This window comes from Oryzias latipes, chromosome 23 (assembly GCF_053564925.1).
Source record: "Oryzias latipes strain Hd-rR chromosome 23, Olatipes_Hd-rR_3.1".
Lineage (NCBI taxonomy): Eukaryota > Metazoa > Chordata > Actinopteri > Beloniformes > Adrianichthyidae > Oryzias > Oryzias latipes.
In genome coordinates, this window is record NC_136259.1 from 16,984,768 (window position 1) to 17,003,614 (window position 18,847).

The 18,847-nt window shown below is 37.3% G+C and overlaps 1 protein-coding gene across 6 annotated transcripts in view; it reads right to left on the reverse strand.

Annotated features, from left to right (window-relative positions):
• Positions 1 to 18,444, reverse strand: part of cacna2d4a (calcium channel, voltage-dependent, alpha 2/delta subunit 4a) — a 91,523-nt gene extending 73,079 nt beyond the window's left edge. For 5 of the 6 annotated variants that reach the window (XM_078942239.1, XM_078942240.1, XM_078942238.1 and 2 more), the window contains exons 1-10: positions 16,288 to 16,776; positions 14,967 to 15,169; positions 10,834 to 10,915; positions 9,523 to 9,639; positions 9,326 to 9,385; positions 8,411 to 8,573; positions 8,166 to 8,297; positions 7,817 to 7,877; positions 6,143 to 6,293; positions 4,355 to 4,429 (exon numbers count right to left, since the gene is read on the reverse strand). In XM_078942239.1, coding sequence (XP_078798365.1) covers positions 4,355 to 4,429; positions 6,143 to 6,293; positions 7,817 to 7,877; positions 8,166 to 8,297; positions 8,411 to 8,573; positions 9,326 to 9,385; positions 9,523 to 9,639; positions 10,834 to 10,915; positions 14,967 to 15,142 — 1,017 coding nt within the window. In that variant the 5' untranslated portion in view covers positions 15,143 to 15,169; positions 16,288 to 16,776. Of the gene's footprint in view, positions 1 to 4,354; positions 4,430 to 6,142; positions 6,294 to 7,816; positions 7,878 to 8,165; positions 8,298 to 8,410; positions 8,574 to 9,325; positions 9,386 to 9,522; positions 9,640 to 10,833; positions 10,916 to 14,966; positions 15,170 to 16,287; positions 16,777 to 18,223 lie in introns of those variants that run through there. The other variant, XM_078942236.1, reaches the window with a different exon arrangement.
• Between the last annotated feature and the right edge of the window lie 403 nt (positions 18,445 to 18,847).

Genomic DNA, 18,847 nt, shown 5'->3' on the forward strand with positions numbered 1-18,847 from the left:
AACTTGGCCTTGTCTCTGGCCGTGGCCGCAGCGAACCAGACTGTGATGGAGGACGTGAGGGTGGATTCGATGATGGCGGTGTAAAAGTCTACCAGCATCTTTTCAGGGAGGTGAAACTTCTTCAGCTGCCTCAGGAAGTACATCCTCTGCTGGACCTTCTTAGTGATGGAGCTGATGTTCTGCTCCCACTTGAGGTCCTGGCTGATGATGGTTCCCAGGAAGCAGAAGGACTCCACAGAGGTCACCGGGGAGTCACAGAGGATGACAGGGGGGAGGGGGGCTGGGGCCTTCCTGAAGTCCACTGTCATCTCCACTGTCTTCAGAGCATTAAGCTCCAGGTTGTTAGCGCTGCACTATGACACCAGCCTGGCTATTTCACTCCTGTAGGCCGACTCATCTCCGTCAGAGATGAGGCCGATGAGTGTGGTGTCGTCAGCAAACTTCAGGAGTTTGACAGACAGGTGACCAGCTGTGCAGCTGTTTGTGTACAGGGAGAGTAACAGGGGTGAAAGGACACAGCCCTAGGGGGATCCGGTGCTTGTGGTCCGAGTATCTGAGACGAGCTTCCCCAGCCTCACATACTGCTGTCTGTCCGTCAGGAAGTCTGTGATCCACCTGCAGGTGGAGTCAGGCACATTCATCTTGGAGAGTTTTTAATACTAAAGATGTATGAAAGACATACCGAAAAGATATGTCTTTCAGTGTTTAACTGGCTGTCTTTGGATTATGCATGCCTGAATAATGGTCATTCTTACTCCTCATCTCTCTGTTCACTGCTTGCTAATTTACATAGCAGGGGTCCCAGCAGGAGGGGGCGGGGTTGTAACACGACTCCTTCAGCAGAGCCAGGCTGAGAGAGGCTTTGACATGTAAGATGTTAGATGTTAGAATGCCAGATGTTAGAATGACCAGTTCATTTTATATCTATGAAAATATTCAGGTAGCTATGGGACATGTTCAGCTATAGGTCTGTGAAAATTGGTGTCGATTGTTGAAACATAAGTTACCATAAAAAAATGTTTGTTTGGAGTCTAGACAGATTTAACACAGGTTTTTGGATGAAAAAGGATTTTTTATAAATCATCTGTTACACTTTTAAGTCTGAAAAAAATGTGGAAGGCAGCAAACACAGATCCCTACCGTTTTTAATTTTTTTGTGCTGATATTTGAAAGATAAGTTATGCAAAAAAATAGGTGTTTGCAGTTTTGCCTAAAAAGACGTTTTCGGACCTTTTTGGATGAAATGATGTCTAAAAGTTCACCTGTAACTTCAATAATTCTGAATTTTTTTAGGAAGCAGTAGCACATAAATGCCTATGAAAGTTGAATTCTTGGTGCTGATAACCTAAACAGAATTTATGCTAAAAATCTTTGTTCAGTCCAAAATTGCATAGGAAAAACACCGGTATGAAGTTTCTCGTAGACCCTATAGTGCTATCTATCAAAGTTGGAGATTTGTAAGAGGCATCTAACTCTGAAATCTCAGCTTCCTGAGACAAACGGCTGATTTGCTATGAAGCTTTGTTTTATGAGTAAGTGCAATTGACCACTTCCTGTTTGGGGGGGCCTTATGAAGGCACAGTCAGATGTACACCCATGAAATTTTAGATGATGAGAGATGACCTTTCTGAGTATCTCCAGTTTTAATTTCATGCACGTCGGACGAAGCGCAGAGAAAAGATAGGTCAGAATGTGACATAAAATGTATTTGTCAATATCTAGGTGGCGCTGTGGAGTTCGTCCAAGATTGTCATATCCATTGGTTCAGAATGGAAGCCTCATTACCTCCATTGAATTTCAGTGAGATTGGACAAGGAATGTGCACGTGAGAGCAACTTTTGTGTGCACGGCGAGACGCCCAACTTCGCCGCTCTGTCACGACCACACCCCTGCGTTGAAAGTTATGGCTTTTTATCAGAGTAAACTTCAATGGCTTTTCAACAGGTGGACATCATTTTGAGGTGTGTCGGCTCATCCTACTTGGAGCAGTGATGCTCCAAGTCAAACATGTCATTTCCTGCTGCCAGCAGGTGGCGCTACACTTGCTCCAGATTCTTCCACTGCAGATGTGTTCAGAGTCAGACTACAATCATGCATATCAACTTTGGATCAGATTGGATTTTGCATGGCTGAGTAATGGCCATTTTTCTTTTCATGGCGTGTTTTCAAAATGACCTCCAAGTTCGACGCGCCGCCACGGTCACAAACATCCTTAATACCTTTAAAGCTTCGCAATTTAACATTGGACATGGGTCTAGTTTACAAAACCAAAGTTTGGAGTCATTATTCATAAATCTCTAGGAGGAGTTCGTTCTAGAAGGAGGCCTACAAATGTCCAAAATAGAGCAAAAATGACATATTGACACCAATATAGCAGACTTCCTGTGCGACTGACAGCTTGGTACCAAGAGACTTTTTTGTAGGTTTCCATCTGATGAACATGTCCTGAAAAAATCAAGCTTGTATGTCAAAGCATATGCGGGGGCTCGGGACAAATGTCACTGTAGGTGGCGCTGTCGAGCCGTTTTTGTGCGCCCATGCCAATCTCCTGTAAAATACGAAATTTTTCGCAACTCCTGATGTGTGTGCCAAATTTGGTGAGTTTTGGGGTATGTTAAAGGCCTCAAAAAGGCGACTCTTCCGTCGGAAGAAAAAGAATAATAATAATAACTCTTACAGATACAATAGGGTCCTTGCACTCCGTGCTCGGGCCCTAATAATAATAATAATAATAAACATTCGAATTACAATAGGGTCCTTGCACTCCGTGCTCGGGCCCTAATTAACATGTTCACATGCTGCTGCACATTTACAATGATGAAGCACAAGCTCCAACGATGCAGCAATTAATCTCAAACTTGAACAGTTTTTAAAAACGACCAGTGAAAAAGTGGTAAAAATATAAAAACTATAACAAGACAGAGTTTGTTGTTTATAACACCAGGATTCTCTGTTATAACTACGATATAACCAACAAAGATATGCTGGCCTGTATTATTTTTGAAATTATTATAACTATTTATTCAAGAATTGTACAAAACAAAATAAAAATGAATTGATAATCTCAAAGAAAAAGAAAAAATTAAAATCCTTGAGGTCTATGTTTGTGGACAACCCCGTTTCTTGATAAATAATAAAATATTTGTCCAAATGTAACTTTAAAATTTTTTAACAGCAAACAAATGTTTGCCCATTATTCTCTACTTATATGTTACACTAATTGGTTGTATAACACCAGACATTTTACTAAGAAAAATGAGCAAAACTAGTAAACAGAGTAAACATACACAGATCTGTGCCAAAGTCTGAAAAATCCAACCCGAACAGTTGTTCATAAAGCTGATTGCTGCCTGAATTCCTGCTTGTGTTTTGATAAGTGTGGCAGCAACATCTGTAAGCCCATTCTCTTTCAGCCTGCCTCTTAATGCCTTCAGCCAATCAAATCCCAGCCGGAAAGGTCATGTGACCTGCTTAAGATTGATGCCAGCCAGTGGCCTCACCTGATCTGTAGTGATGTGAAGGGGAGTGAAAGTAGGGCATACATCCAATAGACATACATGCCAAGACTGAACAGACTGAGCAGGTGTTTGGATGGAAAAAAAAGCAGAAAAGAAGGGAAGCAGGACAAAAAGAAGAGTAAGGATGAAACAGAGAGACTGAAAGCGGAGAGAGGAGAATTATGAGGCTGAGAGAAGAGAGGAGGAGTAAAAAAAAGAATCAGTGCAAAAGATAAGAATGATGGTGAGGAGAAAAAATGTAAAGACATTGAGGAAAAACAGATAAAATCCTCCAAAATACATGTAATAAACATATATAAATAAGTCACCAACTAAATAAAGTTGGTGACTTTTTGTCAACAACATAATTTATAATTTCTATAATTGTTATTATTGAAAAAAATAGAATAAAAGGCAAAATACTTATGTTTTTTGTAAAATTTTAGTAAATTGTGTACTGGTAAAAATGCGTTGATGGAAAACATAAAACATTTTAATACTACCTAAAAAACGAACAAAAACAATTTCAAATTGTAAAAATCTTTGTCAATCAATTGCAATGCTTGCTGAATATGATTTGATTATTATCTAGTGTATCCACAAACAAAATAGCTTTAACTGTATTATTAGCATATTATTACTCAGTTATCTTGTTACATATTCAATTACCATGCATATTTTATCATGGTTGTGGGAAAATGTGACTGAGACCTTGACAGTGTACTCTCACTGAGACGTTTTGACCGTTGATCTGATCTGAATCCTTGTCCTAAAGGGAGTCATGGAAATAAATCTGGTAATTGTGTTAATTGGCTGTGAGTGTGTGTGCATCTGCTTTTTAAGCTTGTATTATTTACCTCTCTGTTATCCAGGTCAGCCTGCACCAAAATACCCTTGAAACATGGTTCCACATAGCGGACATAGTCGCTGTACTGGGGAGAGAAACCAAAGTATAAAATATTAGATACTATATGTTTATATTTTATCTGTCATAATATCATGGGGCACCATATTATAAAAGATAAAATAGTGCAAACAATCATAAACAAAGACAAGCTTATGGGATACAAGTAATTTAATGTACTAATTTATATGTTATTACATTTTTTAATCAACTGCCAATTAACATCTCCTACAAAATGTAATGTAATTATTTTACTTGTATAAGCAGCATCAGCTATGAGACATGAACAGATTGTGTGGCTGTTCCTTCTCTGGAAAAAACAATAAAGTAAAAATTCATCTTATTTGTTATTGGAACATTTGAACCATTTTTCTTAACTATTAATGAGGGGTTCATCTTGATTACACTTCTTTGAAAAATAAAATGACCCCTATACTTACAAAAGGTGACACATAAAAAATGTATAAATCATGCAGCAATTTTCACTTTTGCTGATGGTCAAAAAACACCTAAAGAAATTAAGCTATAAGCTTATGATTAGAATAAGAGCAGAGGATTTGCAGGAGTTATCTGAGTACACATACAGTAATACAAGGATAAACTGAGCTTATTCTCGGATTTGTCATAAAGTTAATAATAGCCAAAATCGCAGCTGTTAAAATGAACTTTTGGCTTAATGCTACGGATACACCGGGCATGTGACAATAAATGCTGCTCATTTAGCCCATGGTGTTAATTCTAGACAAGTAGGGAGGGGCTTCTTCTTCTTTCTTTTTTTTTTTTGCTGTTTATTTGCGCATGCCCGCCCCCTACAGTTGGAAGAGGCTTGGTGCGAAATGTCAAAGTTGTACAAATCTCGCGAATCTTGCTCCAGGTTTTTTCTTTCACAGCTTTAATCCAATCTATGAAAGACTTGATGTTCCGTCGGGTTCCGTCCGAGCAGAATCCACAAAGTTTAATTTTCAACTGGTTGGCACCTGCGTGATTTACAAAGGACGCCATCCGTTCATCAGTGCCTAATTGAAGTCCCTGATTGGTATAAGTTTAACCTGGTTTAACTTTCAACACGTGTTCAATGGGCGTACGTTTTGCACGTAGAGTCCAAAAATGGTCAAAGAAACTTGCGTAGTTACATGTGACTGCGAGAGATTTGAACGCGGAAGCCTGAGACATTATTATGGGTGTTTATCAAAACTTTTCATCAGAGGTGTACGTATAAACGCATGTTGCTGAGGGCGGTGTGAACATAGCTGGATGGCTGCCTAAGTAAGTACGATTTATTTATATAGCGCCTTTCACAGATAAAATCATAAAGCGCTGAACAATAAAAAAAAACATACAATACAGTAAAAGCTGAAAAACAATCAATTAAATAAAATGTAAAGCAAAACTAAATTGAAGAAAAATAAACATAGCATAAAAGTAACAGTAAAACCAGTCAGCTAAAAGCATTTTTGAATAAAAGTGTCTTCAGTTGAAAGATTAAAAGAATCGACGGTGTCGGCCACACGAAGGGACAGAGGGAGGGCATTCCAAAGTCTGGGGGATATTGCCTGGAACGACCGGTCACCTCTGGTTTTATACTTGGTCTTAAAACTCTTTAAAAGATTTTGATCCGAGGATCGGAGGGCACGGCTGGAAGTGTAGGGACAGAGCAAGTCTGATAAGTATTTTGGGGTCTGTACCAGCGCATCGACTAAAGTGTTGTCTGTTGGTGATCAACAAGTTTTTATGTTCTTACTGCTATAATGTTGACAAAATCATTCTCTCCCAGTGTGTCTAGGATCGTGTTGATTGTGTGTTTAGCTATTGTCAGCCTCAGTCCTTTCATGCTGCCACTGACATCCACCACGATTATTACGTCTTTGGGTGATGTAGCTGCTTGGATATACCTGAAAAGATAAAACACAGAAAAAGGGAGGTGCTGAGATGAGGCACAGGAAGTAGAGCCAAGTATTTTTAACCTCCAAGGAAAGTTGTGTAGGGGTTGGACAGAACAGACAGAATTAATTCTTTATCCCTTTATATGTGTCTCTGCTCTTCCGGTTGTGCATTCCATTATCTCTGTATCACCATCCCCTTCTTTTCTAAGCTAATTAACACAAATGAGATTTTCTCTGCAGCAGCTAAGAACAGAAGCTTTCCAGGCATCCGCTGTCTTTGATTTCCGCTTTCCAATGCAGCGTCAAGTCAGTTCAAGAACATCTCTAAGTTCCTGTCACTTTTTTTAAACAGTGACACACTGTGACATGTGAAAGCTGACCTTTGAAGTAAACTCCTATCTACCTGACTATACTTGGAAATGATCGAGGGTAAATCCTACAGCTTATCATTTTTAATGTAGCGAGTTGTACCGATTCGCGAACGAATCAAATCTTTGAATGGCTTATTAACGTGAACGATGGAAATCAACCCATGGTAGGCTAGGAACCGTTCTTTTTTTTCTTCCTCCGCTGACTTTTATACGTTCACATAAATGATCGAACGAACTCAACCTTCTAACTTCAGATGCAATGTCCCATGAGTTGTGAATACCCGATTCAAACCAGGACCTCAGGGGTCGTTTCAACGTAAGTAAAGTATGGTTTCAAAGTCACAACTAAACACTCGCAAATTGGGAAAAAGTTATCTAAAGCTTGAAAACTCATAAACTTACAAAATATAATGATGTGATGCATATTGTTGTCAGAGGATGAGTGTAGATGTCTGATTTGTTAAAAATCGTTAATGGTGTATACTTCTATAGCGCTTTACTACCTTCTCAGAAGGTCCAAACCGCTTTCCATTACTATTCACCCATGCACACACTCCTTTACACACTGATGGCGGTCCCGCTGCCTAACACTGGGACCAACCTACAACCACCAGGAGCAATGTGAGGTTCAGTGTCTTCCCCAAGGACACTTTGACATATAGACAGGCAGGAAGAATCCAAACCTGTGATATTTTGATCAACCGCTCTACCTCTGCGCCACAGTTGCCGGTGCTACAAGCTAAGGCTCGCCAGCAAGCAGCAAATTATGTTATTAATATGTTATTCTTTTAGGCTTTCTTGTGTAATAGTGTTCGTCATTAGAATGTAATCAGCTTAAATTTTTTTTAAATTGGTCAATAAAAACAAACTCTACGGTTTTAAATGTGACTCTAACTTGTTTATAAGAAAATAAGCACAAGAACGTTTGCAGCAACATTTTATAAAGAAGTAAACATTTTATATAACACCTGAGTTGACTTTCCCATGGCTGACTGACCTTGTAATGCCTGGAAATGCAACCTTATAAGAGTTCAATAAAGGCCATTCAACCCAAATGCTACTAATTACAGCAGCCTGATCGAGAATAAATAAGAAAAACATGGTCAACTTGAGAAACTGAATTCCTCAGTAGACCTGAAGTTGACAGACACACCGCCATACCAGTTTCTGTTCCTGCAGTCAAAGGTCACCACGCCATTTTCATCAGGGGTCCACTGGATTCCTAGAAGAAAAGCATAACTTGTTAGATGAAATTTACAAAACTAAGGATATTGAAGTCCACATGTTCCTCTACAATATTTACAATTAATCAGGTGTGATATTTTATTTTTCTTAATCATATTATAGTGACTTTAATCCACTTACAGATCTTATTCTAAAGACAGCTGAGTGAGCACAATGATTTGGTTATGCAGAATGAGGTTTATCTGCATCTCTGCTCATGTTGTAGTAAAGGTTTCATTTGACGGTGAGATTTATCTGAGAAGACCATATTAGAGATGCAGTATACCTGGGTAAAGCCTGAAGAAGCCTGTGGAGCTGCCAAAGTACTGCCAGGTAAGGGTTGGATCTTTTTGAAAGTTATCCACAAAGATGTCATTTAAAGCTTCAGACATATACACTCCGTTTAAAATATCTGGATCTGGAAAACAAAAATGAAGAAATTCTTGAAAAAAACAAAACAGCATGGATCTTGTGTAGTGCTTTCTTTAACATTTAATGTCATAAAATTTGGCCTTTTTCTTTTTGCTTCACCTTGATTGTAGACGTTTGTAGGAACTTGGATGTTACTTTGCTGTGTGTTTACTGGCAGTTTATTAAAATGTTCATTTTTCTCCAATGGGAATTCTCCCCCAAGTGGGATTGAGTTTCCATCTTCATCCACAGTGTTGATCAGCAGAGAGTTAAAGTAGTCAAACTACAAAGAAACATAAGAGAAAGCAGTTATGTGATTTACTTGAAATGTTGATTCTTTGCAGCTTATGGGTGAATGTGATGATGCAGTATCACAGGTTGCAGGAGAGCGCCCGAATGTCCGCCTATGTCTCCATATATCCACTCCCAACACACCTACAATTCACCTTCAAACCAGAGCATTAACCATGCCATCACTCATTTCCATTTCCACTGGAAAACAGGAAGTGACATCACATGTCAACGAATAGTTTTCTTCCCTCACTTCCTGTCTGTGAGCATATATTTTTTAAATTTGGTTAATTGTTGTTGTGTTAATCATGACTTTAAGATATTATATTGAGTACAAAATAGTACTATGAAGTAATTGAATGAAATGATTGGTTAATTGGCCTGTGGGAGGGGCTAGTCACTATAAAATGGGGCAGTTTGGTTTGGTCAAGCTAAATGCATCAGAAGTTCCACCTTTAAATCTTTTAAAAGGGAAGCAATTATCCTCAAATGTGTGGAATCCTAATGCTATTTGATTTGTATTACTTTTTTAGCTGTAAATATTTGTATTCTATTTTTGTGTCTCATATTTTTCTACTTTTCTTCATCAGTGGGAGCAGAATGAATCTCCTGGACCACAACGTTTGTGGCTGTGCCAGCTCTTTTTTTGGACCAGCTCGAAGAAGAACATTGTCACAGAAAATATTACAAAAACAAAAAGGTGAAGAATGTAAAACAAATATAAATTAAGGTAGTATGACACACCTGCAGTGTTTCGTTGTATTCATGAACCAGATCAGCGTCTTCTGCTGCTTCTGCAAGCTTCTGTGACAAAATACAGCATACTACATAATTGCCAACAGAACAATCACTGGGAGTAATGTTGTGATTAAAACACACAATCATTTCATTGTTGAGAACAAAAAAACCTTAGACACTATCTTATCTTATGACAGTTTTACCTTCACAGATTTCATCTTCCTCCCAAGCATTTCTTCCATTTCCTCTGCAAACTTCTTCACTAGCTCCTCACCATCCACCTCTTCTATCTTCACAGCACCTTCAATGTCTTTGTATTTCTGTATTTGGAAAAAAAAAATTTGTACTTACCAAGACATATAAGAACTTCTGAAATCTGTTGACTTAAAGCTGCAAAAAGCTACTATGAATGCTCTCAGTTACACTTTAAAACCTATGGAAGGTCTAAGGTATTTAATAAAAAACGAGCACCATTGGAGGGTTTTAGGCCATGTTTTACATCTGACAAACATAGATACATAGACAAAAAGAAACATAGATACTGTATGCAAGATGCACCAAAGAAGGTATTACTATTATGACTGCAGCTTGTTGCTCATGTCACAACTTTTTAAAACTAGGATGATTCAACAGTTGGTATTCATTCAGCTTATTTGTTTTCACATAATAAAGGATATCCTTGGTTGATGTGCACTAGACACATCATGTTATGAATCTTGGTATAGGCATAACAGATGGAAAAAAGAGCTGCAGAGGAAACTACGGGCCAATATACAGGTAAAGGTCTGCACATAGTAATTAGTGCTAGACAACTCTGAATGCTATCTAGGTTAAGTTTGACATTAGATTGAACTCTAGTTTAATAAAGATGCTTTAAAGAAAAAGTATGCCAGTTAGCTGTATTGGTTGTTGTAATCTAGGAGAAAATAGTTAAGCAGAAATGTTGACAGATTGTCTCATTTTACCATAAACATGTATTTATTTATATTGCTTTGTACATTGATTTTGGCGATATTCGTGCAACTGCCGCCAGTTAAGCAGTATACTGGCAAAAGAAGGTGTTTGAATCAACTTTCTTTAAAAAAGTTTTTTTTCTATCCTTAAACTTTAAAAAGATAAGATACTTTATTGATACCAGTTTGGGAAATTGGAAAGGAGAGTTTTATGCCCCCTACCATGGAAGCATCTGTGAAGCCATACAGCCCATTTATGAAACATCTTCAGTCCCCACTGCTGCCATCAGCAGTGGGGACTGAACACAAACAATAAAGACTCCCTTGGTAGAATTACAAGTGGTATTATGATACACGTACCTAGCATGTTTCGGAAGTCAGATAAAAGACAAAAATGGACAAAAGAAGCACATTTCACACCGATAAGAACATTGAAAAACTTGCATTCCCACACACACACACACACACACACACACAGGACCGTTTCACATGCACTTTTGTGTCCATGCAGCTGTTATTGGACACTACATCCATGCGTGCATTATTTGTTTGCTTTATTACCTTCTGCAGAAGTTTAGCACCTGAGTATTTGGCAGACAGAGCAGCTATTTCTTTTCCAAAGGACACGGCCCACTGCTGTACACTGGAAAAAAGAGAAAACATGATCAATGTTATGGCTGCAAAAAACTATAACAGGCAAGTAATACTGGCCAACCTAAATGAGCCTTTAACAGTAAAAAAAATAAGAAGTACAGACATAAAGTCACTGTCTGGTAAACAATTGTGAAGATTGTGAAGTTCTATATTGACACAAAATAGATAAAACTATTGAACAGAAAAACATTCAATAGGCATAATATTACAAGGAGTTTGATATGTAAGTAGGGTATTTTGTTTTAGTGTAACTTACACAGCAAAGTTAAAAAAAAAGGAAAAGAGGTTACTTTGGGTTCACAAACAGGAGAGTAAAACTGATCATTCTGAAGGTGACAGTGTCTGGTAGGTCAAAGGACTGTTCTGTGCTTCGTAATATGCAGTACTGCTACAAATCCTCTCATGCGAATGCTGCTAGTGCAAGGTAATGGAACAGACAGGATGCGACAGATGGCTCAAACTATGGGGGGAATCACCATGTCACTGTTAATTTACAGGGAGGGCTGCGGTGTGTTTATTGAAGAATAACACAGGATTGGGTTAGAATTTTTTTTTATCAAGACATTTATCTCATCTGATCTGATTACTCCAAGTAATTTAAAAATCATACATTGTTTTATAAATTTCACGGTGGGCTAATATAATCAAGCTCGCTGCAGTATGCAGAGATATCACAAATAGAATTTAAAGAAAATTGCTCTACATTTATTTTTTGTGTGTCAGTCCCCTGACAAGTTTAGTTCAATTAATGTGTCCTTATTTGCTCATTTATGTGGCTGGGATAGGCTCCAGCACCCCCAAGAGGTATACATGTCAGGTTTGGAAATTGGATTGGTGGAATTTGCAAATGTCCTAAACTTTACAGCATTTTGTTAATAATTGAATCTGAACTCATGACAGACAACTGTTTGACCCACTAATGCATAGCTACCAACAGAATATTTTTCCAAATCAAAAATTTGGTAAATCCATGTGGCAAAACTAGCCAGTTCATAAAAATTCAGGGTGGACAGGAAAAAGTATTTGTTCCATTGTGTTTCTTCCATATTATTTTTCTCTTTTATTACAGCATTTGCACTAAAATGTAGATGATGTTCGGTGTTGAAAATTATACAATGACCATGCCTCAATGGAGCCAGCTTTTTGTGATGGAGGTGGAACCAGCCTTTTGTGGAATAAAAGAAATTAACAGATGAGAATAAGAGAACAGGTTGATGAGAGGATTAGAAGATTAAAAAGAACGAATACTGAACGAGAGGGTACTGCTAAAGACAGACTGAAAAAAAAAAGATGTTGGTGGGGTGAGATCAAGATAACCAAAAAAGTAAAAGTAAAGAAAACTATTCTTTACTGCAATAGTAAATAAGTACATTAAGACTTTTGCTGGGGGAGCTCACGTAAAAAAAACTTTGCCCTCACGTCCTACAATACACTGAAATACAACATGATTATGCAAGTCCTGCTGTTTGTTATTGACTTAGTGATAGCACAGAGGAGTTCATGCAGGTCAGCTTTTCATGTTTTTTTCTCCTTCATCATTACAATAACTAATCTCAGAAGTACTTAAAGTAGTTATAGACTGCATGATTATTTTGTTTTGCTGAACTATGGGAAGGCAGAAACATGTGAAAAGAGTGAAGCAGCACAATTATAACCATATAAATGGACTTTGTCAATTCTGAAATCAATTCAGGTTTTACATTTGACAGCAGGTAGTACCTTTGCAATGAAACCTTCTTATGTCTCATTTCTCTTTCGTTATTCTAAACCCTTGATCTTTATCTAAAATTTAGCAAAATAAATCTATGCAGCATGAACAAAACACAAAGTTCTTCAAACTTCCCTGTTAAAAAATAAAAGTCCTAGACATCAACATAAATGTGGCTATTGCAGCAGATTATCATTTGTTCTGTGTTCTCCTGGTAGCTGAGTGATGTTGAGTTGACCTATGTGACCCAAAACCTTTCAGTCATGGCTTTGTTTAAATTCCAGTACAAGAGCCCAATACTAAATCTCCCTCAGCCAGGGCAGTGTGTTGAGTGACCTTTGTTTCTTGCTGAACTCTGTCATTTCAAGAAGCTTTAATCCTCAGCCATCACATTGTTTTTGCCTATCTTTTTATTTATTTATCTCTGGGTCACTATTCTAAATTACATCCAATAAACTGTATTCTCCAATTTGCTGGTGTCCGAGAGGGCATAACACCTTGAGGGGGCATGACACCACATAGCATCAAAAGCGATGTTTTTTTTTTTAATGAATACACCGTGTTTGTGTTTATTTGCTGTTGAGCATTTTAAAGGGAAATGGCTTCTTCTTGTTCTTTTAAATTCAGTTAAAATATTTTCATTTATGATATGCTAAAACAAAAATCTTCTGAATAACTATCATCCACAAAGCCTTGCTACAAACTTGAGAAATAAATGCAGTTTTGCAATAATTTGCACACGAAAAAGACCATCTTGAAATAATGCATCAAACAAGACTTTTGAATTAGCAAGCGGAAAAGTGCTTCCACTGTGCATCAAAATTTCCGATTAAAGATTTACTTTTACTTTGGGATTTTGTCAGACAATCACTGCTTCCGTGGGCTTTATTCATTTGTTTTTTTTACTTTTTCAGTACTAAACTCCACTTCTACATTGCAGATCACACAGAAGGACAGAAGTCAGTAATGTTTTTCTGTCCATGCTCTTGTTTGCAGAGAATTGCTTTGCGTTTATAAAAGTCCTTAAATGGAATACCAAAATAATAAATGAATAAATAAATACAATTCTTTTTGGGTTCAAACTGGTGAATTTTGAAAATAAATTTTACTTTTTTTCTCCTAAAAGACTAGGAAAGATATTTATTTCAACGGTTTGGTATTCTACCAATTTCATTGATAAAAATAATAAAGACCCATCTACTTTCAATAAAACTTTTGGCTCAACATAATTATCAAATAATAATAATAATAATAAATTCACAATTTTAGTATTTATTGATGGGTTAATGTTTGAAGACTTTATTTTATCAACTAAGTGTCAGTTTATGTTTTAGTACAAGACTGTGGGGTAGTTTGGCAGTCAGCTGTACACCAAGGGGCCTGACGGTCCATATGGATCATGAATAGGATGCCAAATCTATGATGAATATCATTGATTAATTTATCTGACATCGTTACTAAGGGTTCTTCTGTTTTCTGCTTACAAGAATGGATACAGACATAGTACTAAAAGACCAACTCCGATTTCTCTTTTGATCTATTTTACAAGCGTTCCTTCTCAGTGGTCTTTTTTTAATGATGATGCCATTGTAGCCTAAATCTAAAAAAATGTGTCCTTTCCCAGGACAAAGTTTCTGCAGAGCGGCAGTAGTTCATCAGAAAATTGCCTGCGTTGTGGGTAAGAATGTAACAACCCCTCACTGCCTTTTCCTTCTAGTTTTGAAGCGGAGACGGGAGCTCATGGCCTGCCCAGTATATTTTCTAAATCACAAAAAAAAAGTTTTAAACTGCAATTTTTTTGTCTGCTCCTGTTTCACAGTGATTTGAATAAAGATATACTCAGAAATGCAACTTTAAGCTTAATTTTCTATATGCCCTCCAGCATAAGAAAGAAGCCACACATCAGTTATCAGATTGGAACTTTTACCAAGTAGTATTTGGCTTATAAAGTGTTATTTGGTATTTAAAAAAAAATAATACTGTCCAATTATTTTAACCGTTTAACAACCCAACCCAGACAAAATCATAAAAAAATGTTTCTCTCTGCTCCTTATTGCCCTGGGAGAGTATTACATACGATCAGTGTTTTTAATAGAATCTAGTCTAAATATGCTTTACCAAGTGGTTGAGTAGGCAGGTAAAGCGTTAAGGAAATTACCGTGTAGGTCCAGTCAGATAACATTTCTTTTAAGTTTTCAGGAGTCGGCACAAAAAAATTCGATTTTTTTAAGATTTTGGAAGTAGGCTATGCTTGGCCTTAGAATGACTTAAGATCCTGATAGTTTGTTTACTGGATAACAAGCCACTGTCCAGGTTGCACAGCTGTACTCACGTTTCTGGTGGAATCTTCATCTGGCTATCCACCGTCAGGCACAGCATGCTGAAGAGCATAATCCACATCAGCATCACTAGCCTCCTTCTGTGTGGCCCACTTCTTTCCAATCTGATGGCCTTCCCAGCTTTTCCTGTACTCCAGCGGCTCATCCCTGCAGCAGCTGCAATCTGCATCAGCCCAGCAAGAGTTGCAAACTGGCTCTGGGAGAAAATTCAATTACAATACATAGAAGTTAGGATTTCAAAATTAGATTTTCAAACCACAGGGCCAACAGAAAAAGGGGAAGATTATTTTTAGTAAAAAAGTTTAAGGATAGCGCAACAAAAAACAAAACGGAATAGTCCTAAGCATCCAGGTACTGCTGTCAAATCTACAGAAAATGTCTCAAGATTATTTATCTTTTATCTTCCAAGTATTTTTTTCTTTGCCTTTCTTTTTTAATTGTGAACAAATCCACTAATTATGTTGGTTTTTCAAGCAAATGTCAGTTTGGCATTCTGGGCTTTTACACTTGAAACGTAGCTGTTGGTGCAAAACAAACAAAAATAATTGAGCATATTAAATTGTAATGTTCGATATAGTACATGCAAAAGGGCCATGAAATGGATTCAAATGTTAAAAGGTCATAAGAAGTGTGTTTATTAGACATAATATCTAGGGGAAAAAAGGTATGCTATGGAATTCCCATGATGGCTTGACTATATGCTACACAGAGAGGAGACGCCATGACTTTTTTACTTTATCACTCACTTAGATGAATGGTAAACACGAAGGATGTCCCTAACAGCATACATGATGAAGGACACCAACAATAACAACATTAAAAGTCTACAAAAACAGCTTTGATAATCTGACAACCGCTGCAATACATGTCAGCAACCACAGAAACATCCATGAACTGTGCAACCGAGGTATAAACATAAGCTAACACACCAGCAACTTACCAAAAGCTAAAGAAAAACCAGGAAAAAGTGCAGAATTAAAAAAAATAAGAACCTAAAAATTTGGTGAGTTTTTGCAGAATCTTGAAAAACGAAATACACAACTAAATTGCACACAGAGCCATTGTGAGATTTCAAAAATCTTTTACTGCCTAAACTCTGGTCAAGTGCTACACGAGAACCTGAAGGTCAGGAAAAGTCGGGTGACAACAGATGTCAACCTACAAACGGATCACAGAATTAAGAGTTTAGTTGGCCTCAAACAACAATACTGAGAAGCTGCTGTGTTTAAGTAGGACAAATTAAAAGCCTCCTTGACTTTGTGGGAAAAAAGGGGTCAAATGGTTGTCACCAAAACCAAAGAAGACAGTACTCACTGTGTTCTGCTGTCAAAGCTTTAGCTGCATGCCGTTTTTTTTTAGTTTTTTTTTTTTAGAATTGTTCAGATCCGAAAGCAATGTCTGATGGAGTGATTTGATATCAGCTAAGCTGGTTATTCCACCATAGGACAGAACCTACAAAGCTTTTTTCTCCTGTGTCAGAGGTCACTGCTGTGCACAGGAGGTCACAGCGGAGTCTTGTCATCCTCCTACACCTCCCTCTGCAGGGTGACTAATCTGATTTTTGATACTCCCATCATCCTCGTCTCTCTTCCATGTTTCCTCGCTTGGAGACTGGGATAATACAGCGTAACAGAAGTCTTGGAACGTCCCAGTAAAGTTCACTCCTCAATATCAGAAAACTGTCATATTCTCAAAAAAAGAAAAAAGCTGAAATTTTGCTTTCAAAAAATTATATCTATATGTGAAGCGGCATAAAAGGAAGACAGATGGATTGATGGAAGGATAGTTGCACTCCACAGTATCTGTTCCTCCTTTCAGCACCAGTTTATACCATAATCCAGGCGGGATTAAACCCCTCCTCCCTTCTTTCTCTCTCCATCCATCTCACGCTCCCCTCATACATTCACACGGTCTCTTACCATCATCTATCGAAGCAATTGCACTTTTGTCTTTTGCTTTGTGCTTATAATTTGTTTTTCCAGCTTTTTATTTTTAGAGACTTTCTTCACTCTTTTTCACCACCCAATTTTGCCATGTTTGAATTATGGGAAACAAAAATATAAGTGAACAGAAGGGGAAACAGTAAGAGGGGGGTTGGGGGGAGAAACAAGAACAGTGGACAGATGACTTTTATTTATTTTTTTGGAATATAAACACACTGAGACATCTAGTGGACTCTCCATGCCTGACAGGCATGCATATATAAAATGAATTCAAACAAAACTCATGACGAGAGTGTGACCTATATTCCAGTTTATGGATCGCTCCATGTGTCCAGCATTTGTCCAGCATTTCCATTTCATCTGGGCATAGTGGCTCATTTCCCATTATTAATTTTTCACTTTGAAAAAAAAGAAACTTTTCTAGTAGGATTCACATCTAGACTTTTGTCTACTTCATAATAACCTCTTCATGTGATAGAAAAATCAATATTTTAGAAAACAACAAGCAGTAATGCTTTGTGATGCTTTACATTTAAAATTGACAGTTGGAAAACAAAATGTGTCAAAGAAAATGTGAAAGGTTTCTTCTTTTTAGGTCAATGTCTTCTACTGTTGTGAGGCTTTAAAAAAATTCTTTTTCAAACCAAAATAAATAAATAAAAAACAAAGATTAAATAGATGTCATAGCATCAACACAAAACCATGTGGACACACACATACACAACTGTCCAACAAGAGGCAAAAAACACACAACTACGACCATGTCTTCCTGAACACAGAGGACACACACAACAAAACATCTGCTGGTGCTGTTACAAAAATGAAAATGCAATAAAACAATCTGGCAATGGGCATGAAACAGTAATGCTGCTGCAAACTCAGACAGGGATTAGTTTAACGATGAACAGTGAACTGCAGCCGCACGCAAAATAAAAATCACAAAAATCCACCAAAACCTCATCTATTTAAGCATATAAAACGAAAAAGCAGGACTTTGTCATCCGAATATAACGTTGGCCCTTTTTCTGACCTCAGAAAGCTTTTATTTTGATAAGCCATCAAGTCAAAATCTGAGTTTTTGTACATTTTGTATACATTTCATCAAAACCACAGTTTTTTTGTGGGTCTTTTGTTGGGTTTTTATCTGCTGCCACATTTCTCAAGTTTCATTTGATAAGAATATTTGTTTAAATGCACTAACATCTACAAGCTAATCCAACGGACCTGTTGAAAATTTCATTGTACTGGAAGCAATGATATTTTAGAGTTTTAAGCAGAAAAATTGACCATATTTTTACTGTACTTACCTTTGTCTCTGCAGGCTTATGACCTCTAACTTTTGTCAAGTAGGTGAAGTCTTACCAAGAGTGACCGGGTGGTGATAACTCAGATTCTAAAAGCCACGCGAAGGTTAACTCTCTGGAAACATCACGCCATATCCATCAGAAACTAAAAATCCAAGGCTGAACTAGTTCATGCAGGCGGCAGCACGACATCTTCCATCTGAGAATACAGCAGTGGCCAAACCGGGTTGGAGCCCGCCTCTCTGAGCATGGGTAACATCGGCACACATACACACACACACACACACACCCACACACACACAAAACAAAAGTCATTGATTACTCCAGACTCCATAGTCAGCCTTTACTTTTGGCTTCATCAGCTGAACCAATGATGTGGAACCACCTCATCTCTAAATGCATTTCTTCATCAAAAAAAAAAGAAATATATATATATATATATATATATATATATATATATATATATATATATATATATATATATATATATATATATATATATATATATATATATATATATATATATATATATATAAAGAAAGTCCAAGTATTTTTGATAGGAACATGTGGTCATTTACCTTTTCATTTTTACAAGACTTCGTTTTCTTTTTTTTTTTTTACGTTGAC